Here is a 26,080-nt window from a genome sequence, read left to right as displayed (position 1 = left end):
GTGGTGCTAGCTCTGTACCAGTAACATGCAGTCATTCACAATTATGAAATACCATCATCTTATTATCTGGTGTATTATATCAGAGGAAATATTGTCTTATGGTTAAGACAAAGGATTCTATTCCTGCCTCTGCCACAGACTTCCTGTGTAACCTTGGACATGTCATATAATTTCTCTGTGCCCCAGTTTTCCCATATGTAAAATGAAGACAATAGAAACATCACAGTGGAGTTGTAAAAGTTCTGAGAGTCTCTGATGGAAGACACTTCAGTAGAACAAAGTATTATAATGTATATGTAACTAAGAAAGGGGAAGGCTAAGAGTTAGTTAATATGGAATTTGAATCAATTCTCACTCAGTCATGGCAGTTCTATTTGGTCAACGTTGAAATAATTGTATTCTTGTGGCGGTATCTAATCATGAAAAAGCCACATCATTCCTCAGCCTTGAAAAAAGGAAGGAAAGAGCTCACGATCCTGCCTCTTCCACAAATTATTCAGTTCTTTCCACTGGTGCAGATTTTAGTATTTAACCCTATGGTCTCTTGCAGATTGCCCGACCAGCCCTCTTTGATCAGCATGTGGTGAATTCCATGGTGGCTGATATTGAGAAGGTAGATTTGAATAGCATTGGGTCTCAAGCTCTTCTCACAGTCTCAGGCAGCATGGAATCTGATGGGGAAGTCTACACTGAATGTAAGTCTGTGGTAAGATATTTTGTAAAAAAAATCTGCATTTTATGCTTAATTAGTGTGAAGATGGACTGAGGAAAATGTCTATGCTAATTCAGGATTCACCTCCAGAATTTTAAAAAAAGCCATTAAATGGTCCCAATGTGCCCAACAAAAGGAGAAGCTTTTACCAAATTCTGCATGCAAATCTCAATCTTGAAAATGGTTTAACACAGTTGTGTCAGCTATTGGCATCCCAAATGGGCATTTTTAAAATGGTTGTTGAGAAAATTATATCTATGTTATCTGATAATTGTCAGAACTCTTTTTAAAAGTTAGCCACCATCTGCACAGATCAACACAGCTGATTAGTTTCTGAAAAAATGTCTCTTTAACAGCTCATTTGATTGTGAAGATAGGGCATAAGGGTTCTAAAGAAACACATCTAAAAGCATATTTAATACTTAATTGTAGCTTTATTTAATAGCTACTAGAGCTAGATTACATTGTTGTTGTTGAAAATGGCCTTTTTTCTAAAATAAAAAATGTCAGTAAATATATCCTAGACAATGTCACAAAAACTAGATAATGGAAACAGCTACAACATTTTGAATTTTTTCACACAATCATTTTTCTATTTTTTTTTTACCTGTTCTTATATCTACTGGCTCAGAATAAAGGGATTTAGCCACCTTCTCAGTGCCTGAATATACTATGTGGTGACAAAAAGATACTTTTTAATCACTTAAGGAACATGTTGGTCAAAAACTGGCAGAACTGAGAGCACCAGCATCTGTGTTCTTCTACATTTTGTTACTTTGGTCCTGAAAGGTTGAACGAAGTATATGTTGTTCTTTCTTTTATTAAAAAAAGCCTCACAATCTAGTCATATTTTCACTTTAGTTGCTCTTTTGTTCTCTTGTTCTCTTTTTATTTATTTATTTACTATTTTCCTTTCTGTTCTTGCTCTACTAGCAGAGTGAAAAGAGAGATTAGCTGGGAATTCACTGGACAGGTAAAGAGACACTTTCTAGAAAAGGAGAACCTTGGAAGGGCTAGTAGCTTAGTTTTGCTGTTGAGAACCTAAGAAGTCAGAGAAACCTAAGACACAGTGAAAGTCATCCATTGTTTCAATCATCCATATTACAGTATGATAAAGCTGTTCTTTGTCCTGTTAAATTTAGAATGAGACATGGTTCCAAGAACAGATCCTGAACAGATCATGAAAAATGTCAGTATCTCAGTGTGTAATTTTATTTTATGGGAAAATTCTCTATTTTCTTAAAGTCTCCCATAATATACAATGTGGAAAACAAAACAAGCAAACAAACAAAAACAAAAAGCTAACAAACGAGAATGTTTGCTTCCTTGGTGAATTTTCCATTCTTTCAATGCTCTAATTCTTTCCTTTCCTTTCCATGCTACAAAATTGTCAATGACTGGTGAGTGGCTTTCTCTCATATTCAGAGGAGCGAGCAACGATGTGTTTTCCTTTTTACATGGTAGATGACTCTATTACAGTGTTCCAAGAACTGAAGGACCTGCTAAAGAAGAATGCCACTGTGGAATCATTTATTGAATGGTTGGATACTGTGGTTGAGCAAAGGGTTATCAAGGTACCTTTCAACTGCTCTGTCTGATTCAAGGCCAAATCCTGCTCCCCTTAATCATGTAAGCAAAGTCCCACTGACTTCAAGGATGGGATTTTCAAAAGCGCTCAGCATTGGGCTAACTCTGCTCTCCCTAAAGACAATGACTTTTCAGTGAGACATATCCTCAGCTGGTGTAAATTGTCATCAATCCATGGAAGTCAATGGAGCTATGATAATTTACTCCAGCTGAGGATCTGCTCCAATAAAGTCAGAGTTAAGCCAGTGCTTCTGAAAATCCCACCTCAAGTGTTTTATATATGAAAACCTCAATTATATATGACTCTGACATTGAAATCAGCACTTCCATAATGATGTAAAAATAAACAAGAGATACACCCCTTACCTTTGTATATATGACACCAGTGTGACTGCTCAAATGAGTGTGAGCAAGATTTGGCCCTCCGAGATGCAGATATTTGTTTCTTTTTAAATGATATTTGTGTGACATTAAGTGTGGTGTAAGATAAAGTAATAGATGGAATCAGCACTGGCTAATCTGCAGAAGAATTTCTTGTATGAAAAGAACGACCGCATGGAAAGTGCCTCATTGTGATTTTAGGCTGAGTGCACTAGTATTACTCAAGATTTTGATGGGAATTATTTTTTAGAGTGAATTAAAAATCTTTTGCAAAGCAAATTTAAAATAATAAGAGCAGGGCTGGCTCCAGCTTTTTTGCTGCCCCAAGCGGCAAAGCGAGAAAAAAAAAAAAAGATACAGCTGATCGGCAGCACTTTGGCGGTAGCTCAATCGCGTTGCTTCATTTTTTGGTGGCAATTTGGCAGCGGGTCCTTCGCCCCCTCTCTCTTCCGCGGCACTTCGGCACGGCAGCTCAAAGAGGAAAAGAGGGACTGAGGGACCCGCTGCCGAAGACCTGGACTTGCCGCCCCTTTCCATTGGCCGCCCCAAGCACTTGCTTCCTTTGCTGGTGCCTGGAGCCAGCCCTGAAGAAGAGTCAAGGTTTGTGTACAGTTAAATTAAGATCGGTATGCTTGTCTGTTACCAAACACACCTACATTTTCAAAACAAAATAGTTTAAATCTGGGTCTTCCTTACCTGTCAAGACCTGCATTCAGAGTTCCAGGTTATATCTAAAATAATAAATGACATCCTAGCTTGTGACTCGTAAGCATCTAGAAGAACAGAGAGATGAGGAAAATTCAGTGCTTCAGGTGATAGTGAGATCAGTGATCTCAAATCAAACACCAAATCAAGCCTTTTCAGTGAGAGAGGAACTTTTTTTCAATTATTTTAGTTTGAAAATATAATGATTTGTAATGCTAACATCTTCTGTCATCATACTGAGCTCCTTAATGGAAGTGGGTACATTAAGGGAAGGCAGTGTGATCTAATAGCTAGAGCACTGGACTTGGACTCAGGAGACCTGGGGTTGATTCCTGACTCTGACCTGTGGGTTGACCTTGGGCAAGTCATTTCCCTTCTCTGTGCTGCAGTTTTCCCATCTGTAAAATGGGGATAATGATATTGACCTACTTTGAGAGCTACTGATAAAAAGCATTATATAAGAACTAGGCATTATTATTATTAAGTACAATGCTGAATAGAGCCCTTAGAGATTAATTCAGCCCTCAGATAATATAACAGCCATACTGGGTCTGACCAATGGTGCCTCTAGCCCACTATTCTGTCTTATGACAGTCACCAATGCCAGATGCTTCAGAGGGAATGAACAGAACAGTGATCCATCCCTTGTCGTCCACTACCAGTTTCTGGCAGTCACAGGTTGAGGGACACCCAGAGCATGCGGTTGCAGCCATGACCATCTTAGCTAATAGCCATTGATGGCTCTATCTCCATGAACTTAGCTAATTCTTTTTTGAAGTCAGTTATAGTTTTTACCTTCACAACATACCCTGGCAACAGTGTCCACAGGTTGACTGTGCATTGTGTGAAGAAGTACTTCCTTTTTGTTTGTTTTAAACCTCCTGCCTGTTAATTTCATTGAGTGACCCCAGATTCTTGTGTTATGTGAAGGGGTAAATAACACTTCCTTATGCACATTCTCCACACCAGTCATGATTTTAGAGATCACTATCATATACCCTCAAGTCATCTCTTTTCCAAGCTGAACAGTCCCAGTCTTTTTAATCTCTCCTCATATGGAAGCTGTTCCATTCCCCTAATCATTTTTCTTTCCCTTCTCTGTACCTTTTCTAATTCTAATATATTTTTTGAGACAGAGCGACCAAAACTACACCCAGTAATCAAGGTGTGGGCGTACCATGGATTTATAGAGTAGCATTATGATATTTACTGTCTTATATACACAAATGCACAACTCCCACTGATTTAAGTGAAGTTTGAGCCCTCTTATCTGAAGGCAGAATTTGACTGTTACAATCTAAAATGTGATGCGGGATTTTCTTTTAGACAATCAGTGATAAACAAGGAAGGCAGAAAAGATAGGAGATCATCCCCCCTTTAGCATCTATTATGTAATATGATACAAAGGCAAACAGGTATGGCTTCCAGGGTTGTTTTCCCAGGGTTAGGAAAAAACAAACCCAACCAACAGTCCTCTGTAGGAGTTGAGATTAGTTAAGTCAGAGCTAATCATTTACAGGACACGTAATCCTCCCATTGCCCTCTACCTTCTGTTCATGTTAAAGTGCAGTCACTGTCAAATTCACAACACCGCTTCTTTCTGTTTGCAAAAGTGACAGGTTATAATGGTAGCACATGGAGCAAAGCCCTGTCAGGGTGAAGTGACAACAATGAGCCGCTAGTATTAAAAGCCCCAGAGTTAGGATACTAGATATACCATTTTGTTGTTCGGCAAGAGAGAAGGCCCACTGAATAGTATACAGATGAAGTTAAAGTACAGGGACCAATTCCAGCTCTTTGTTTGTATGTGGCATAATACAGTGCAAAGAGTTTTTTCCTCTCTATCTATACATGTGCAGAGCAGTATTACTATCTTGAGTGCTAGGACAGGAGCCCAGCAGAAACACCATCCAGCATATCACAGTCCCAAGGGAGGCATGGCCGGGTCCCCAGCCCGCTTGCACTAGAGAGAGCGCACACTGCTCTTTTCTGAAGTACTAAGTATGTGCACTGCAGAGCGTGTCTCATGCAGCCAAACTGTCCTGCCAGACTGGCCAAGATATCCTGTGAACTGCCAAGCACACACCACTTTCCTGTCTCCCCTGCTGTGTCGTGTGGCCCCATGCAGAAGCTGAATAAGATTCCCTATGAGTAGGAGTCAACATAGTTTACTTATAGAGTCCTCTTTCTTCCTTTCTCTTTTAGGCAAGCAAACAAAATGGGAGGTCACTGAAGAAGAGAGCTCAAGATTTCCTTCTCAAATGGAGCTTTTTTGGTGCCCGAGTCATGCATAATCTCACTCTAAACAACGCATCAAGTTTTGGTACTCTGGGCTTTATTAAACCCTTCCTTTATGAACTACCTGCTTGGCATTCTATCCAGACTTCCCAAGCATGTGGAATTGTCTTCTGGCTAATGTTTCTCTGACCAGAGCCCAAACGATTATGCTATACACATTGCCAACTGCATTTTTAAAGAGCGTTCTTAGCAGTAATTAGTTGGTACCCTAGGATTAATGTCAATTTTTAAAGGTTTGATATTTCTTTGTCATTTTTGAGCTAGTGCTAGGAGTTAATTTCCCAATATGTAAACTGGGGATAAACTGACCTCCTTTGTAAAGTACTGAGACCTAAATAACAATAATAATACCACTAATAATAATGATTAAAGGTGCTATGTAAGAACAAGGTAATATTATGATTATTTAACTCGGCAATAAACTACACAATCATATTTTCCAAGATAAGAGGTCCAGACAAGTGATTTTAAATGAGAATAATACATCTGAATCAGTTTGGCAAAAATAATTGTATTTCACATCAAGCCATTTTACAAAGAATTTAGCAAAATATCTTTAGGGCTTAGCTCTGGGATAATAGACATCAAACACAACATCTTGCTCCTATTTGCTTTAAGATCTCAAGTTCACACTTCATATACTTTGAAGATTTTAACATTTTAGGGTCCTTCAAAATGGCTATTTCCAAATTAGAAATTTTTTCAACATGAAGTGAAAAATCACATTACAGTTAGCACATCATTTCTCAACTGATCTCTGTATTGGGTGTTACATTTTTATCTTTCATTCAAAGGATATTTGAAAAGGCTGTAGTGGGAGATCTGTTTTAAATGTGATGTTTCCTTGAAATCAGCTCCAAGACTCTGTCGACCATTGTCTGGTTATTTAGTACAAGACAAACAGAAATAGAGCAGAGTCAGGCTCATTCTAGCGGAGTGCAGCCTTATCTCCCTCCAGTGTGTGCCCTCTTCATGTATAAAGCATGTCTCACTTTCATCAGTATTTTTCTTTGATGTAATTAGTGGCCAAATAGCCTACAGGACAGTAAACATATTGAGCTAGGTGGGCCAGTGCAAACAGAGATTAGAGCGAGAAGTTAGGCACTATTCCTTGTTGGTCTTGGCAGGTCATTTAAAGTCCAACAATTATTTGTTTGTTTCACTTGCTTCTTGTAAAGTGTTGAGAGATGGTCGCAAAGATAATTTTGCTACACTCTCTCTTCTCTCCCTCCCCCCCAAGGTTCCTTTCATTTGATCCGTATGCTACTAGATGAGTACATCCTGCTAGCCATGGAGACCCAGTTCAACAATGACAAAGAACAAGAACTCCAGAATCTGTTGGACAAGTATATGAAGAATTTGGGTAACTTGATTGTTACATTTGATTCCTTTTGTTTTTATTTATTTAAGTCCTGCCCGTGAAAAGACTTATGCACATACTTAACTTTTAAGTACATGAGTTGTCTCGCTGACTCCAGCTGGACTCCCCATATGCTTAAAGGTAAGGTCTTTACAGGACTGGAGCCTTATTTCACCTTTAGGGTATATGTACACAGCTATTAAACACCCATAGCTGGCAGGGGCGGCTCCAGGCCCCAGCACACCAAGCGGGAGATCCACCGGAGCCGCCTGCTGCCCTCCCGGCGACCGGCAGAGCGCCCCCCCCCCGCAGCATGCCGCCCTGCTTGGGGCGGCGAAATGTCTAGAGCTGCCCCTGATAGCTGGCCTGGGTCAGCTGATTCGGGCTTGCAGGGCTCCAGCTGTGGGGCTGGAAAATTGCTATGTAGACATTTGGGCTCAGACTGGAGCTCAAGCTCTAGGACCCTGCAAGGGGGGAGGGTTAGGGAGACTCATGCCAGCTGCGGCCATGTTGCAGGTCTCTTATTCCAGTGTAAATGTACCCCTGGTGAAGTATTAACATGAGCAAAGGCACAAAAGGAATTTTAAAAGAGCATTTTAAACATTCCCAGCTATCATTCTACTTCAACACTGACACTTTTATCACACTCCAGGCACTTTGCTGTGAGGTGAATAAAGCTGAGTAAAGCTCAAGAAATTGCATTTGGACCAAATTCAGGTCTCATTTACACCATATAAATCCCGAGTCCTGGGCTCAATGGAGTTGCTTTGGATTTACACCAGTCTAAATGAAATCAGTCTTCAGCTTTTTGTTTCTTGATGGTCAAATTCTGCTCTTTGATACAAGCGGTTCCCATTGATTTAATATGAGGGGAGAATTGGCCTTTTAAAATGATTATTATTCAGCTTTACTGAGTTCTGTGCTATGCAAAATTTGCATTCAACTTGGGGACTTGGGTGGGACTTGAGGACCTGAAGTGAAATCCTGGCTTCATTGAAGACAAAGGCAAAACTTCCATTGACTTCACTGGCGCCAGGCTTTTCCCATGGTGTGCAATGAACTTGAAAAGTACTGAAGAGAACAAGTACTTTTTGCCAGGCAACACTATAAAATGTCTGAGCTTTATGGGCTTTTGAACTCCCCTTCTCCACCCTTCCATATGATTAAGGATTAAATGTTATGAGCCTAATTCATTCCTGGTGTAACTCAATTGACTTAATGGCTGGAGTGTTTCCACTTACTTCAATGACATTTCCAGAGGGATGAATTTGACCCAAATAATTACCGGTATTGCTTCATTTAAGAGCAGTTCTTCTGTTATGATGTAGGGCTATGGACATAGAACACAATGGAAGGCGTTTGAGCAGGGAAGGGGAAAACTAGGGTGACACTAATAAAGTTGCATATATTGACCATGTAAAACAGGGGTAGGCAACCTATGGCACACGTGCCGAAGGCGGCACGCGAGCTGATTTTCAGTGGCACTCACACTGCCCGGGTCCTGACCACTGGTCTGAGGACTCTGCATTTTAAATGAAGCTTCTTAAACATTTTAAAAACTGTATTTACTTTACATACAACAATAGTTTAGTTATATATTATAGACTTATAGAAAGAGACCTTCTAAAAACGTTAAAATGTATTACTGGCACGCGAAACCTTAAACTAGAGTGAATAAATGAAGACTTGGCACACCACTTCTGAAAGGTTGCCGACCCATGATGTAAAATTTGGAGGCTTTGTAGGATTTTTGTTTTAAAATAAGTGACCAAACAATGTTAATGAATCACTAACAGGCCCCTTGTGTTCTCATCAGCCGGTTCACATGCTGATGTACATGGACAGTGAGTTTACGTGCTATGTATATATACAACAACAATCAAGAATTTTCTTATACTTTTCCAGATGCAAGTAAAGCTGCCTTTACCGCATCACCAAGCTCTTGCTTCCTAGCAAACCGCAACAAAGCTGCTACCCTTCCTAGTGACACTTCAGTCAAAAATGAGTGCCTTGCAGAGCAAACGTATGTGTCATTGTCAGCCAACCAGCACAGCAGTTTATATTCTGGTTTGAACCCCTTCTCCACTGGGGACAGTGAAAATATGCAGCTAACAGGTATTAATCAATTTTTAAGCACACAGAAAATAATAGGGTAATAAGGAATAGCCAACATGGATTTGTCAAGAACAATTCATTGCAAACCAACCTAATTTCCTCCTTCTATAGGGTTATTGGCTTTGACAGGATTATTAATAAGAGGAAATATGTAGCCATTATATATCTTGATTTTAGTAAGGCTTTTGACACATTCCCATATGACATTCTCATAAGCACATGTGGTCTATATGAAATTACTATGAGGTGTTTGAAAGACCATACTCAAAGACACAAGTGCTGGCTTTTGTTTTTCCTGCTGGGTGCTCCACCCCTACTCTGCCCCAAGGCCCCGCTCCTGCTAGGCCTCTTCCCCTGAGGCCCCATCCTCACTCCGTCTCTTCCCTCCCCTGCTCTGCCTCCTCCCCCGACATACCCCTGCCCACCATTCGCTCATCTCCAGCCTCTCCCCAAGCACCTCCCACCAGCCGCTCCCCCATTGACAGCCAGCCCTGGGGCCCACCAAACAGCTGATTGGTGCCCAGCCCTGGCACCTGACTAAAGCTGATCGATGGCCAGCCCTGGGGCCGCAGAGCCACTATGGCTGGTGAGTGCTGAGCACCCCCTATTTTTTTGTGTGTGTGCTTGTGCCCCAGAGCACCCATAGAGTTGGCACCTTTGCTCAAAGAGTAGTTATCAGAGGACTTATCAAGTGGGTTCCTGCAAGGGTCTTTCCTGGATCCAGTACTATTCAATATTTTCATTAATGACTTGGCTAGTGAAGTAGATAGTACGCTTATAAAATTAGTGAATTACAGCTAGCTAGGAGGGGTTGCTAGCATTTTGGAAGACAGGATTACAATTCAAAATGACCTTGACAAATTGGAGAATTGGTCTGACTTCAACAATGTGAAATTCAATAGAGACAAGTGCAAAGTACTTCACAGAGGAAGAAAAAAAATCAATCACACAACTACAAAATGGGGAATAACTCAAATAACTTAAAATTATCTAGGGTTATAATGGATCACAAATTGAATATGACTCAACAATGTGATTCCATTGCAAAAAAAGTCTAATATTCTGGGGTGACAGGAGTGTCATATATAAGACACAGGATGTTCTGCTCTATTCATTACTGGTGAGGCCTCAGCTGGAGTAATGTGTCCAGTTCTGAGCACCACACTTCAAGAAAGATGTGGACAAGTTGGTGAGAATCCAGAAGAAAGCTACAAAATGATTAAGAGTTTAGAAAACCTGAATTTTGAGGAAAGGTTAAAAAAATCGGGCATGTTTTAGTCTTGAAAAAAAAGTAGACTGAGGAGTGACCTGAGAACCGTCTTCAAAACTGTGAAGGGCTGTTATAAAGAGGACGGTGATCAATTGTTCTCCATGTCCACTGAAGGTAGGAGAAAAAATAATGGGCTTGAGCTGCAGCACGAGAGATTTAGGTAAGATATTAGGAAAAACTTTCTAACTATAGGGATGGGTAAACATTGGAACAGGCTTCCAAGGGAGGGTGTGGAGGTTTTTACTGGAGGTTTTTAAAAACAGGTGAGACAAATGCCTGTGAGGGATTGTCTTGTACACTGGTCCTGCCTCAGCTCTGGGTGCTGGGTCAGATAACCTCTCAAGGTTTCTTCCAGCCCTACGTTTCTGTGATTCTATGCATCAGGCTCTTCTCTTTACTGATACCATTGCTCTTTGAGTCTATAGTTACTAAAGGGAGAAGAATACTGTGTAAACTTTATGTAATCAACTGGTGATTGTGTTATGGGTCCCCCTCTAAGCCAGTTCACAGGGGATATGAGTTGTTATAGTCACTAGCTGCAGTGCATTTGCTCTGGAGCTGGGGCTGGAGCAGCTCATGCTTTTAGCTCTAGAGTTCCCCAGTTCAGTCCTGGTATGTTAGTCAGTAGGGGATGGCTGTCACATTAAGTGGAGGCACCACTGTGGACCTCAGATGCTCAAGAGGAGCTTCCTTTGAGCAGTGGATAGAAGCATCATTGTTTCAAACATTTGAGGTCCACAGCAGTTTGAATACCGGAGGTGCCCCCCCTCACCATTTAATGTGATGGCTGCCATGTTGGCCAACACACCAGGGATTGAACTGAGGGCCTCCAGATCCTCTGCAGAGCAGCATAGTGGGGAGCCCATAACACACTCACCACTGTGTTATATTTACAGTTTTAGAAAAGCCCACTCTAGTCAGCATCTGAGAATATCACAGCATGAACGCTATCTAACATTAATGCTCGTTTCTTTCAGGTCAGCTGGAGCTCTCTCAAAGCACTGGTCATCTGATGACGCCACCAATTTCCCCAGCCATGGCCAATCGAGGAAGTGTTATCAACCAGGGCCCAATGGCTGGGAGACCGCCAAGTGTAGGCCCAGTGTTATCCACACATTCACACTGCTCTTCCTATTCAGAGCCCCTTTACCAGACGTTGTCTCAAACCAATCAGAGCTATTATGGAAGCAATTCCAACTACCAGGCCATGTTCAGGCCCCAGACCTCTACCCCTTCAGGAGTTTATCACCACAGGGCAGAGCACAGTCGATTTGCAGCCTTGAGTGAGCAGCAATTCTCCAGAGACTACTTCAGTAGCAGTTGTGCTGTGTCTCCATACAATCCCAGGTCTCCCTCCAACTACGGTCCCTCCTCGACTACACAGGACACACACAATATGCAGTTTTTGAACACTGGGAGCTTCAATTTCCTGAGCAATTCAGTGTCTGCTGCCTGTCCAGGAGCCACATATCCCCCTAATGCTTCCAATGGTATTAATCTTTATAAGCATCTTCCTTTATCTTGGACTATCTATTCATATCCAGAGGCAATACTTGGTCATAATACTTGCTTATAAGGTGTTCTTCAGTTCCTGTTCACAACTTCTATCCTCCTGTGCACCCTGGCTGGTTGTCACTGCTTTGATGACACAAAGCAGCTGTAAAGCCAGTGTAACTAGCTACTTGAGGATTGATTTCCCAATTCCTACTGCCCAGGGGATCCCTGGGTGGCACAGAGTGCCTTCGCAGCTCCTGTGCTAACCTCCCTCTAGCAGAGTTGGCCTGTCGAGTGTAAAGGGGGCATGGTCCATGTCTCTGTGCTTCAGCAATCTCCACTGCCGGAAGAGCCCCTTACGCAGCTGGTATCAAACGGAGCAACCATCAAGTTGCTCTTCTTTATACCAGGTCAAGTCCAGTGTGCATCCAGCCCCCAGGCAAAGGTAGCAAAACAAAAGTGGCTTAAAGCACAGCTTGGTTGCAATTCAGGATTTTGGTCCTAGTGTGGATTGCTGTGAACTTAAACCAGTGGCCATAGCACACCCCAGGAGATGTGGTCAGTGAAATGATTCCTGTTGGGACTGTGACTTGTAGATCAGTTTATGAAGTGATTCTGGGTCCTTCAGGATGAAAGGCACAGCACATATGCAATACCATTATAATTATTTTTGTATTTTTGTATTTTTTCTTGGCCATCCATTTCAAAATCTATTTACTATTATGGATCAAATTTTCAAAGGGGCATAACTGAATTAGGGATATGAAGCTGAGTAGTTGCTCCTCTGACTACTTAATTGTGGATGAGATAGGTCTGACTTTACAGTGAAAGATTCACTTTGTGCCGAAACCTTGGGCAAGTTCTTAGATTCTCTTCTCTCTTCATTGTGCATTGATAATGCCTTAATGTTTAATAAGATGTGTGCCAAGGAATTCACTAAGCTACTGTAGCTAGTTAGGGAAAACTTAAAAGAAGTGGATTTTACATAATGGATTTATTGTAGCATAATGACTACAACCAGTCACTTAATACTAATTTATATTAGTTCTGTAAATAATCCTTGTTTAGCTTTTCATATACGTATTCATGAGAACAAAACAAGGATAAGCAGAAAATTAAGATGTGGTGTTTGGAACTAGATCCAGATATTTGAGCTAGGGTTTGAAGTTTGATTTCAAGGCCATATAAAAGTTAGTGGTTTGGTTTGCATTCCACGGTACCAAATCCTTGTAAGAGTGGCTGTCCTAGTTAGCTTTTCTCTACAGCCTGACTGGAACCAGAAAATTGGCCCCTTCTGGTTTTGGAGCTGACCTGGAACAATGTATTTCAACTTGGAGATGCTAATCCTAGACCACCTAAAATTCAATGGGTTCAGTTGCAAGCGTTTGGTTTTAACCCATCTCTATTTTTGCATTTCAAGAGCATGAGCTGTCAGCAGTTCTCAAAGCACTTTACTAGCATTAATTAATTGAAATCTCACAGCACTCCTGGGAAGTACTATTACTTCCATTTGACAGACAGGGAAACGGAGGCACAGAGGGGTAATGGATTGCCCAGGGTCGTGCTGATAGGCACTAACAGAGATGGCTGTAGAACCCAGATCTTCTGACTCCCAGTCATGCAGTTAAGCCACTAGAGCAACCTCTCTTTTTTATGCAGTTATTTTATTTTACTTTTTGTTTTTTCCTGTCAATAGGATACTATGGAAACAACATAAACTACCCAGAATCCCACAGACTTGGCTCAATGGTGGATCAGCATGTTTCTGTAATCAGTAGTGTAAGCAGCATTCGACCACTGCCGCCATACAATGACATTCATGACCCACTCAACATCTTAGATGACAACGGAAGAAAACAGGCAGGCTCATACTATACAGATTCCTCATCTTCAATAGTCTGTCGGACCCCCATAAGTAAGTACCTCTGATGATCAAGCAAGCACTATGAACCTGGTAACACCTTAATACAGTGTAATCTGTACACCTTCGCCAAATCCTGTAGTCCTCACTTAAGGCAAAACATCCACTGATGTCAGTGAGTTTTTCCAGAGTGAGAACTGTGTGATCCCAAGGCGTTTGGAAAGGTAAATATTAAGAATAAAGGACTAGTTCATCCCCCTTTAACTTCATTTGGAAGTCAGCTGCATTATATAAGGCCTTATTTTGATTCAATATTATTAATGAGGTCAGAAGAACTGCGAGGAGGATGTAAATCACAGCATAATTATACTCTATATACATAATATGTATTTGTTTCTAGACCCCAGCTATTTGATTTCCTTTCCCCACTTTTCTGCATATCTTGTGCAATAAACTGCAACCGATGCAAGAATAATGTCTTCTATTTTAGACAGATCATGTGTATAGTTGGTCAGGAATTTTTCAACAAAACTTTTTTTGGTTCAAAAATGCGAATTGGGTGAAAATGAAACTGTTCAAGCTTCAATGAATCTCCCAACTCAAAAGGAGAAGGTTAAGGAGTGGCTTGATTACAATCTATAAGTATCTACAAGAGGAATAAATACTGAATAATGGACTCCTCAATCTAGCAGAGAAAGGTATAACACAATCCAACGGCTGGAAGTTGAATCTAGACAAATTCAGACTGGAAATAAAGTGTAAATTTTTGGTGATGAGAGTCATTAACCACTGGAACAATTTACCCAGGGTTGTGATGGATTCTCACTGACAATGTTTAAATCAAGATTGGATGTTTTTCTAAAAAATGTTCATTAGGAATTATTTTGTGGAAGTTCTATGGCCTGCGTTGTACAGGAGGTCAGACTTAATGATTATAGTAGCCCCTTCTGGCCTTGGAATCTATGAATTTATGAATTCACATGACAACACCACAAACATTTTGGGGGAAAAGTTTCTAAATTGCCAAAATATCCAGTTTTGACATGCGAAACAAAAAGTTTCAGATTTCTCAGTCGAAATAACTTTTCATTTAGAAATGTTAGTCATTTAGACTTTAAAAAGGTTTAAAATGTGGGTGGGGGAAGACTGACATTCAGACAAAATATTTTGACGTTATCATGATGAAATCTTTTCATTGACCCAAACTGAAAAATATTTCTGACAGTTCTTGAAAATTTCTGAGGAGATTTTGATTTTTTGTCACGATTAGGATGGGAATTTTTTTCTAAATCTCAAAGATGCTCTCAGGAAATTTGTTTTCTGTTTAACCCTAATCACATGTCACTTGCACTCTATACTAGATCATGCCTTTTCTTGAAGTTTCCAAAACCATTGCAGCCTGAGTCTTGATAATTTTTATTGGTGATGTTCCCTGTTTTAATGGTTAGCAATATTCAAGACTTAACAATATTGAAATGCTCATGGCTGTCCTCCACATGTGGTTGAATATGACTATGACTGCCTCATCTCTCGTTCTGGCTCCTTCTTGCCCACTTTCTCTGGGAAAGCTGCGTCTGTCTGCTAGTTAAACTAGTTTTGACTAAAAGGGCCATGATTTTGAAATATGCAAAAAATTTTGTGGAACTGTGCACTAATTCTGTGGATGCACATGCCAGTCAGATATCCCTGTCGGCAAATCTGAAAACACTGAATTTGCTATTGGCACATACAGTCTTCTGATTGTGAGAACAATCATGGTAATAAGCGTGAGCAACAATTTGGCCAAGACAGTCAGACTAAAAATGATTCCCCAAATCTAGGAATGGGCAGCTGCCACTTAACTGTGCCCTTGTTCTTTTCCTTGCAATAACTTCTTAAAGAGCTGTATTACCTGTGCCAGTCACAAAGCAATCCCAAAACAGAGCTGAACTATGGTTCTTCTGGAGACTTCCACTGCTGGCTGGCTTCTTTAAGAGAAATTTCAGCATGGAAAAAACACTCCAGGGATTGTCCTCATCAAGAGCCTTTTGTGTCCTGTGATATTTGCCAGCTGGAAGGTTTGATTTTTTTACATCTAGAGGCAGTGACGAAGTCTGAGGTTTGGTCAACGCTATCACCTTATGTTGGTATAACTACGTTGCTCGGGGTGTGGCTTTTCCACGATGCAGTTGTACTAACCAGACTCCTGGTGTAGACATGCTACGTTGACAGGGAGACTTCTCCAGTCAACTTAGCTACTGCCTCTTGGGGAGGCGGAGTACCTCCCCTGACGGGAGAACCTTTCCCATTGGTGCAGGTAGCGTCTTCACTAAGCGTTACAGCGGCATAGCTGCACTGGTGCAGTGCTGTAAGTGTAGACAAGCCTTTAAGAGTCAATACTGGAATGAATGATGCTAGATGGGGGAGGAAGAGGAATAGCAAACATGCTTCATTTTACATGCCTTGTGTTAGAGATGGGCTCCTGCTGTGAAGTGCAGCTGGATTTGTAACATCCTAAAAATTCAGGGATGTTTCTTCAGATCTGGGATTTTAGGTTATCCCTTTACAAAGAGAGGAGCCATTTGGGAAATTCATATCTGAATCCAGAGTGGGTTCAGATTTCAGCCTCCCTCCCTTCCCCCATTACCCATGTTTAGGGAGGTGGCATGTCTGAATACTTTAGGCTTTTATCTAATTAATGTAAACTGTATAATAAGATAGAGAGAATCAAACAGAAAATGTGCAGTGACAGTTACCTTTCTTTTCATAGCTTCAGATATGCAAACTGCAATATCTACATCCTCCTCCCAGTGCATGTACGGAACATCTAACCAGTATCCTTCTCAGGAAACCCTGGACTCCCACGGACAGCCCAATAGAGAGATGGTGTCATCTTTACCACCAATCAACACTGTCTTCATGGGAGCTGCTGCTGGAGGCACTTGAACTAGGAGTGGCATTTTATTTTTTTACATTTTTCCAGTTCTAGCCTTGATGGTTTTGTTAGTTGTCAAATCCCATCAATGACTGGGATGAAAAAGTATTAAAAATTGGTCTTAAGGAACCCATCGTGAAGATATTAACACCCAAACAGAAAACAAGCTGTATTCAGATTGTGTCCTGCACATGAATTGCTCAGAAATTGTCATAATCAATGCGGTTCTGAAGTCATAACTTCAAAGTGAGCAGAAGGAACCAATGATTCTTGCAAACACGTCTCAGCTGTGAAGAAACAATTATTCCCATTTTTAATTTATTAAATACACCGCTTCAGTCTTTCACGTAAACCTCTTTTGTATAAAAATTGTTTATTTAATGCCTGTGATGCTTGTTATTTATTAGGATTGCAGAGTCACTGTTTACTTTCTCTTGTTTGACAAATAGTCAAATGTATATTTTCTACCTCCTATGGAAATGTTTACAAGGTCAATTTTTTACTGCTTCAAATCAATCTAAATAAAAAATTCTTAAGTTTTCTACTGTTGTGCATTAAAATGTCAATTTCAAATACTTAGTGCCTTATGCTTCTACTTATGTTAAAGTTAGAGTCCACAAGAATTAGCCATGTTATAGGGAAGGTTTTTCTTTTAAAATAATATACCTCTACCCCAGTATAACATGACCCGATATAACATGAATTCGGATATAATGCGGTAAAGCAGTGCTCTGGGGGTGGGGGCTGCGTGCTCCAGCAGATGAAAGCAAGTTCGATATAACGCGGCAAGATTTTTTGGCGCCCGAGGACAGCGTTATATCAGGGTAGAGGTGTAATAATAAAACTTTAAACACCTTTCCTATTTAAATCCCACCTTTAGAGACTGCAAACATTATCCTCTAAATATTTCATACCACTGCCTGATATTGTTGCCAGATAACTGAAATTAAATGGAAACTGTGCCACAAAATCTCCTGGAATTCTGAAAATTTTTGTGTTGTATGGGTTCAATCCAGTGCTGATTGACGTCAATGGAATTACTGTCATTGTCTTCAGTGGGCATTTGGCTAGGGCTCTGTGTACCCAACATGAATGTAGTGGAGATGATCAAAACATTGCAAAACTCCAGTTATGCTTTAATAACTCTCCCTTTAAAAAGGTCACAATTCTGTAGGAGTGTTTGTGGAGGGGGCAGGCAGCAGAGCCAGATTTAGTGGCAAGCGACCTGGGACGCCAGGCTTGGAGGGTTGGCGGGGGGGGGGTGCCATTTGGTCTAGGGTTGGCCCAGCCCATGAGCCTCTACATACAGCATTTTCAAAAATTCTATAGAAAGGGGGCTCAATGGTGAGTGGAGGAAGGGATTTAGTGGAACATCTGTTCCTACACATGAACAGAGCAAAGAACAGATGCAGACGCAGGCAAACCACATATCAGTCCTGAAATGGGCTACAAATGCAATGAAAAATAAGATATTAAAATGTTTAACAAATGGAGGAGAGGTGCCAAAGACGGTCCTCTCCTGGGGCACCATTAGGTCTGGGGCTGGCCCTGGTGGGAATAAACACATAACACTAATCTGTCATCATATAAATTTAAGAGGAGACAGTATTACAGTCCCGCATTTTGGCTAGATGAAATCCGTGAGGGTTCATCACATGACATAATCTTTAATTAAAGATTAACCTTTAATTCCCAGAGACTACAGGACAATCCTGGAAGGTTGGCAACTCTAGACAGAATCCTACAGAAAGGGTCTCAAGCCACAGCATTCAGATTTGGATGTAAATGCAAATTTCCCAGATTTAAGGGGCTGTTTGGTTTTATTGGTCCAGTTCAACCCATTATACACAACTCAGATGAGGATTAGAACTTCCTCATGTGCTGAAGCCACTGGGTTTTTATGGTGGTGTGGGGGTGAAATGGGATTATGATGCAGTATTCAGTTTAGTTCCATCTCATGCATAACTGTATTTCCTTTTTTTTTAACCATATCTTTTGTCATAGAAGCCTGATTGCAGCAGAAAGGCAATAATATAGTCAATGTGATTGCACATTTATCCGCTATGGTTTCACAGCACAGAAAATAACCCTTGTGAAAAACATCCATTTAACTATCATGGAGCAAAGTAACTCTCAGCTCGCATTTTAAACACTGTAATAAAGAAGTGCATAAAATATAAGCCTCTGGAACAAGTCGTAGTACTACTTAGCGCACCCCCCTCCAGCACCGGATTCCATAATGGCAACTGAGCTAGACAAGCTGAGACAGGATTATACATGTATTGGCTGCAATAAACGAGAAAAATATCGTGCTATGGCTTCAAGTCATCTCTGCTAATGGTAGCGATGCTAGTCTCACTATACCAGTGGTTCTCAACCCATGGGCCTCATGTGGCCCAATTAGCATTCAGCTGTTGCCCAGCTGGGTGCTAAAGGTATCAGGGCCCACATGGCAAGGTCCGGGATGCCACGCTGTCCCGCAGGTGCAGCAGGGTCCATGTCCGCCAGGGCTGCACTGCCCCACATGGCAGGATCTGAGGCTGCCCTGCCTTGCCATGCCACAGGGTTCAGGGCTGTCCTGCCATCCAACCCCCACAGTGGGAGCCACTCCTGGCCCCACTCTGTGGAGGGGTTCTCTGGGTGGGGGCTGGGGTGCTAGGCATAGGGCAATTGGGGGGGGGCGCTGTGGTTCTCAACCGATGGCCCAGCTAACACCCCCACAATGATAAATCGGCTGAGAACCACTGCACTATACAAATGTTGTAAAACAGATGAGAGACTTGAAATGATGTCACACCATGCTGAAAAACTTAACTCAAGTTTGGATGTCTTTCTAAAATATATGCTCTAGTTCAACCAGAAGCTATGGAATTACTGGGTGAAATTCTCTGACCTTTGTTAAACAGCAGATCAGATTAGATGGCTATAATGGTCCTTTCTGGCCATAAATATCTATGAGACTATGAACATGTAACAAAGAAAGTAGAGCTGCAATCTCATCTATGGTATTGCCCCATCATTGTGCTGATTTACTATAGTTTATAAATTGGTATTTTATATTAGGTTTCTTTCCTTTCATACAGGAGGCAGTGAGCAGTTAAGGGGAAGTACTTAAACACAGATTTCGAGCTCAATATATGGTGCAACAAAGGTAAAAGTCTCATGAGGCGGCACCACAGTGGGGATTGGCCAAATAAGAGAGATAGTGTCTCTACCCACTTGCTCTAATGTCTAGAGACTATATATACCCAAGTGGGGGAATGTTATCCAGAAAAAGGATATGCGTAGTCCACAATCTAATGAGCACATGTATTGCTATCAGCAGCTGGTTGGTGCAACTAGCCAGCAATGATAAATAGTATATGTCAGGAAAGTGGTAAACAATGTCTTACCCTATGACATGACTGCACAGCTTGGGACATCCTCTCTTCAAAAGGCAAGATGTCTCTTTGATGGTTGTGCTCTTGGTGACTGGGGCTTACATATGCTGCATGTGCATGCCCATAATGGTAGGAATTGGCTCTTATTAGGCAGGCAGTGGTACCCAGTGTCTCATTTGAGCGTGTTATGATTTACATGCATAACTTCTTGTCACATTCATTTTCTCATACCGGCCCCCTCACATCCAGATGCTAATTAAAGGTTTTGTCATAAAGTGCTTCATCTAAACCATTCATCTTTGGATAAGACAAGACTCAATATCCCAATACCCATCAGCAAATATTAACATTATAATGGACACTGGATGCAGGCCAGCTAAAATATTAAACTATTGTAAGGTGTAATTCATTACCGACAGCAGAAGCAGTAAAAAAACAAGCCTCTAATATTTAAATAATCATCTAAATGGCTCAACCAATCAAGAGGACCTTTATTTGGTCAGAAGACTCAGAGTTTGTTATTTAATTAAAAACAGGGCAAATTGCATTGGATTCGATATCCTAGCAATTCAAATGAGCAATTGGTGCCTTTATGTCCTTATAGTCTAATCAAAAGTGTGGTTTGGTATATTTAATGCTACATCACTTAATGTGAATTTCCTTCTAATATCAATCTAAAGTTTGCTTATGTGAATTCATATCATTCAGAACTTTTTAACATTCTTATTTTTGGTATTGTAGCATCATTAAACAAGTAAACAATAGACTCAATGGAGAGTGATCATTTGGAAATACTGTATAATTTATTATGAGCATATGTTGTATATAAATTCATGTGTCATTTCTAGTATGTATATTCCAGAAAGTCAATTCAAAGTGATAAAAACTTGCAGGTATAGACTGCATGTGACACAATTATTCAGTGGCAAATGAGAATATTCCAAAAACCAAAATCTGACAGCCACTCCTCAAAAAAGGAGAGCTGAGAAATGACAGTGAACTTGGACTGTGCAGTATACGAGTGGGTGGATGAATGAATTCCTCAATTCTGCTCTCTGTTCAACAATAAAACAGATAAAAATACAAGTAACAGAGACCCAAGCAGCAATATTAATACCAGAGAAGTAGCTGAGAGTTCATAGATATGGGCCCTGATGCTGTCCTTAATTGTGGGGCGGCCTGGAAAGAATGTATCTCCAGAACTGATAGAGAGGTGTACTACTTGTAGTCTGAAAATAAGTTGACTGTGGGATTTTGCTCCACTCTCAGTACCAGTGAACAGAGTCTGCCCTTCACTACAAATGCACTATGGAAACTAAAGGGAAACTACAAAAGAAGGTGGAACTGCAAGGAAATGTGCCTGTCTCTATGGCTTTGTGGGCCATGGGCTTGTGGAGAAACTGATCCACCTCCAGAGCAGGCATAATTGCAAATTCACAAGCCAAGACCACTGTCAGAGACCCTCATGGAAAGGTGGAGGTACAGCAGAGCCAACACCTCTCCGTGTCACAGCTATTTGGCACCACTAGCAACAATCTGTTAGGAAAAAAATTAAAGATGGGGCAGAGAAATGCAAGAACCTGGGAGAAAAAAGAAAGTCATCAACTCGGGTCACCATTGGCCTGGTCCTGGGAAATAGAATGATAGACATTATCATCAGATGGGGAATTTCACAAAGGGTGTGACTAGGGTGACCAGACAGCAAATGTGAAAAATCAGGACAGGGGCTGGAGGGTAATAGGAGCCTATATAAAAAAAAGAACCAGAAATCGGGACTGTCCCTATAAAATCGGGACATCTGGTCACAAGTGTGACAAGTGCCACTGCCAACCAATTGCCAACACAAATGGTCCCCGCTCAAACAAGAATACAGAGAGCCAGAAAGCAGTTATGGCTGGGAGGCAGGCCAAAGAAAGCCAAGCCAGACTGCCCCTTCACTCCACAAATGCATGCAGACAGCAGCAACTAGCTTGGAGAGGGAGATAGTACAGAGGACACAGACAGAAAGCATAAATATTCAACTCACAGATATCAAGTCCCATGATCTGCCATTGTAACAAAACAGGGATGATAAGGACTGCAAACATACAAAAACATTGATGAATGGGTGGGAAAGAAAGGAATGCCTGGGATACAGTTAATAAAGTGACAGACTAGGGGTAGAGAACTATCAGGAACTGGGAGCTGACAGGACTGGGCAGGCCAAAACCAGAACACACAGACACTGTTACCTCTGTGGGGTTAACATACATGGAAATGATAAGCAATATTTCCTATTGCTTCACCATTCACATGAAGAAATACTCTGCATACCAATTAGCAGAAGAACATTAGCACTAGAAAAAGCACACCTACCAGTCACTCCCTGGTTGGTCCCTTTTCCATTGAACTACCCTGCCCCACAGAAGAGTCAGATCCTTTCTGGTTGTATACATCAAGGTATTACAGGCAGATACATTCCTCCTGGATTTTGAAGCAGGCTTTTTTGCTTATGCTGAATTATCCTAAGAAAAATAGAGCCCTGTCATTGTCCCCCAGAGCATCACCATCACAAAAAGGAAAATTATAGCGATGTGCCCAAAACCTGGGTTCAAATACCCCCACAGAAGAATATGGAATCTAAACCTGGATAAGGCTTCAAATATTATTACTGCCACCCTGGAGTCAGCCAGAAATATAAATTCTAAAGCTGGCCAGAAAATGGGGCATTACCCTCCTTTCCTCCCACCCCCCGCCCCATGTCCTTTTATTTGCAAAACCACCAGACATACAATATTCTATTTTTGGCAGTTTTCAGACAAACAATTTTGGCTAAAAACTTCCAAAAACTTAATTTTTTTTGGTTGAACCCCCTAAAATGTTGGGGTTGGGGGTTTTGGTTTTCCAATGAAAAGTGGAAATTTTCGGTGGAAAAAAAATTCCAAACAGATCTTGAGCCTAAAATTTCTGGCCCACTCGTGGATGACAGACACTTTCTAGGAAAACTTATCAGTGAGAATACTGCTGCTCAAAAACGGCATAATTTCCAAGATGGACATCAGCTGTGGACATGAAGAAAATCAAAATTCAAATGAATGTAGTTCTGAGGGGACCACTGGGACTCCGGCACCTCTGATGCACTATATAAAAAGCCTCCATGCTACTGTGAGTTGTGTAAGATGTCTCTGTCCTATTGCGAAGATTGGTACCTTTGGAATCCCAGATAAATAAAATGTCTTTGCCTGCTTTCGCAATAGCACAGTGCCTGATCAGCAGATGCAATTGGAGAATGATGAGACAGTCCAGTGCACAAAGCAGCAGTACATAGATACCCTTATGCTGATTATTGACTTTGAATTGGCGAAGGAGGCAACTGGTCACTGTCTCAATGGTCATTAGTACCACATACACTTGGAAAGGCTAGATCTCAATGGGAAATAGAGGCATTGTCTGCACCCGGGATCAGCATGATGTCCCAGGTTGGTAAATGTCTGCAAGCTTGGGTGGATCACTTCTAACAGCTTGGCATACAGCAGGAGAAACTGCTCAAAGCTCAACATTACTGACATAATGATGATAATGGAAATGGAACTGGTGAAAGCTGCATATCCAGGTGGGAGATCCTGCCCACAAATCCCACTGCCACGCTCCACGGTGGTAGGGCATCTGCGAGGTTCAGCTTCTCCAAAGGCATTGAATCATCAAAAGTGGGGCCTTCAGCCCACCTTTCACTTCTGGGTGAGTAGCGGGTCTGGGAATGAGGGTGATAGGAGGCAGAAAAATCAGGCCCATATTGTGCATTTCCAAAGGCAGAATAAGCAATGCTATTGAATAGGCTCAGTAATATTTCATATGTTTAAAAGCCTTCATGTGTATCAAATTCAGATTCTTGTTACGTGCAGGTTTTTCCCGCGTACAATGGGAACACAGATAGACACTCATTTGGAAACACATAAAAGATTATATTAAGCGATTGAAATAGGAAAATCTACTTCCCTTTCTCTGGGCGTAGTTGATTATTATCCTTGATCAAATAAAGAGCCACATGTTCACATTGCCCTTATGCCCTGGTTGCTATAGTAAAAAGAGACATACAGTGAAATTCTGCATTTAAAAAGAGATTGATATTCTATGTTTTTTTGTTTCTTTCCTGTACTGTACATTCATAATGGTAAATTAATAGCATATTTCTCCCATCCTATCATTCACCTTTGTGTGGAAGGTTTATTTTACAAGACAGTCACCTTCTTGAATCAATTGGCAGAGAAAAACAATTAAATCTAATGTATAAAGTTTCATCTTTTAGACAATCGACACTCCGATTAAAATCTGTTAAAGAGAGGTCGACAAATCATAGCCCTTGCCACGCAAATGGCAAATGTAGCTCTCTAATCCAGAATGTAGTTCTCTCTAATACAGTCTCTACCTGCTCTCATTTTTAATAGAGCAGGGAGCAGGTCTCAGAGACTAGCTGAGACTTTTAACATCCTTTAGTGAAATCTTCATATTGAATCTGCTCTTTTTTATATAGAGTAGGTATATCTTGAATTCTTCAGGTCAAGACTGGATGCCTTTTTGGAAGATAGGCTTTAATGAAAAGACGGTTACTCACCTTTGTAACTGTTGTTCTTTGAGATGTGTTGCTCATATCCATTCCAATTAGGTGTGCGCGCGCCGCGTGCACGTTCGTCAGAAGATTTTTACCCTAGCAACACTCGGTGGGTTGGCTGGGCGCCCCCTGGAGTGGTGCCGCCATGGCGCCGGATATATACCCCTGCCAACCCAACCGCCCCTCAGTTCCTTCTTGCCAGTTACTCCAACAGTGGGGAAGGAGGGCGGGTTTGGAATGGATATGAGCAACATATCTCGAAGAACAACAGTTACAAAGGTGAGTAACTGTCTTTTCTTCTTCGAGTGCTTGCTCATATCGATTCCAATTAGGTGATTCCCAAGCCTTACCTAGGCGGTGGGGTCGGAGTGAGAGGTTGCAGAATGTAAAACTGCTGAGCCAAAGGCTGCCTCATCTCTGGACTGTTAAACGAGAGCATAATGTGAGGCAAAGGTGTGGATCGAAGACCAGGTAGCTGCGTGACATATCTCCTGGATAGGTACACGAGCCAGGAAGGCGGCAGATGAAGCCTGAGCCCTGGTAGAATGCGAGGTGATGTGGCTTGGAGAAATATGAGCCAAATCATAGCAAGTGTGGATGCACGCCGTCACCCAAGATGAGATCCTCTGAGAGGAAACAGGTAGGCCTTTCATTCGGTCTGCTATCGCGACAAAGAGTTGGGGTGTTTTCCAAAAGGATTTTGTCCGCTCGATATAAAAAGTGAGCGCTCTACGGACGTCCAGGGAGTGCAATTGCTGCTCCCGTCACGTTGAGTGTGGCTTCGGGAAGAAGACCGGGAGAAAGATGTCCTGGTTAACAAGAAAGGCTGAAACCACCCTAGGGAGGAATGCCAGGTGTGGTCGCAACTGCACCTTGTCCTTGTGGAACACAGTGTACGGCGGGTCTACCGTAAGAGCCCTAAGCTTGGAGACTCGTCTGGCCGATGTAATGGCTACAAGGAAAGCTGTCTTCTAAGACAGGAAGAGTAGCGAGCAGGTTGCTAATGGCTTGAATGGGGGAGACATAAGTCTGGTTAAGACCAGGTTGAGGTCCCAGGTCGGGGCTGGGCGGCGTACTTGGGGGTATAAGCACTCCAAGCCCTTGAGGAACCTCGAAACAATAGGGTGTGAAAACACGGAACGGCCACCTTCCCCTGGGAGGAAGGTAGAGATGGCTGCCAGGCGTACCCTCAGTGATAATATTGCTAGGCCCTGCTGTTTGAGAGACCAGAGGTAGTCCAAAATAGAGGGGATCGAGACCTCAGTGGGAGTAAGATTATGCGTTTCGCACCAGCAGGAGAAACGCTTCCACTTGGCCAGATACGTTGACCGGGTGGAAGGTTTTCTGCTACCCAGGAGAACTTGTCGTACTGATGCAGAGCAACACAACTCTGACTGGTTTAACCATGCAGCAGC

General features: G+C 41.7%; 1 protein-coding gene and 1 long non-coding RNA gene across 2 annotated transcripts in view; one reads left to right on the top strand and one right to left on the bottom strand.

Moving 5' to 3' along the window:
- RFX6 (regulatory factor X6) overlaps nucleotides 1-17,078 on the top strand; it is a 46,848-nt gene extending 29,770 nt beyond the window's left edge. Inside the window, exons 13-20 of the mRNA XM_039531255.1 lie at nucleotides 551-695; nucleotides 2,192-2,286; nucleotides 5,591-5,708; nucleotides 6,924-7,046; nucleotides 8,949-9,158; nucleotides 11,406-11,918; nucleotides 13,619-13,837; nucleotides 16,533-17,078. Coding sequence (XP_039387189.1) covers nucleotides 551-695; nucleotides 2,192-2,286; nucleotides 5,591-5,708; nucleotides 6,924-7,046; nucleotides 8,949-9,158; nucleotides 11,406-11,918; nucleotides 13,619-13,837; nucleotides 16,533-16,708 — 1,599 coding nt within the window. The 3' untranslated portion in view covers nucleotides 16,709-17,078. The remainder of the gene's footprint in view (nucleotides 1-550; nucleotides 696-2,191; nucleotides 2,287-5,590; nucleotides 5,709-6,923; nucleotides 7,047-8,948; nucleotides 9,159-11,405; nucleotides 11,919-13,618; nucleotides 13,838-16,532) is intronic.
- The window catches only part of LOC120401359, an 82,310-nt gene continuing 59,606 nt past the window's right edge, over nucleotides 3,377-26,080 (bottom strand). Inside the window, exon 3 of the long non-coding RNA XR_005596396.1 lies at nucleotides 3,377-3,453. This is a non-coding gene — a long non-coding RNA (uncharacterized LOC120401359). The remainder of the gene's footprint in view (nucleotides 3,454-26,080) is intronic.

The sequence above is a fragment of the Mauremys reevesii genome, linkage group 3 (genome assembly GCF_016161935.1).
Source record: "Mauremys reevesii isolate NIE-2019 linkage group 3, ASM1616193v1, whole genome shotgun sequence".
In the NCBI taxonomy this organism is placed as follows: Eukaryota; Metazoa; Chordata; order Testudines; family Geoemydidae; genus Mauremys; species Mauremys reevesii.
The sequence above is the reverse complement of the archived record's forward strand: the minus strand, read 5'-3'. Positions and strand labels throughout refer to the sequence as shown.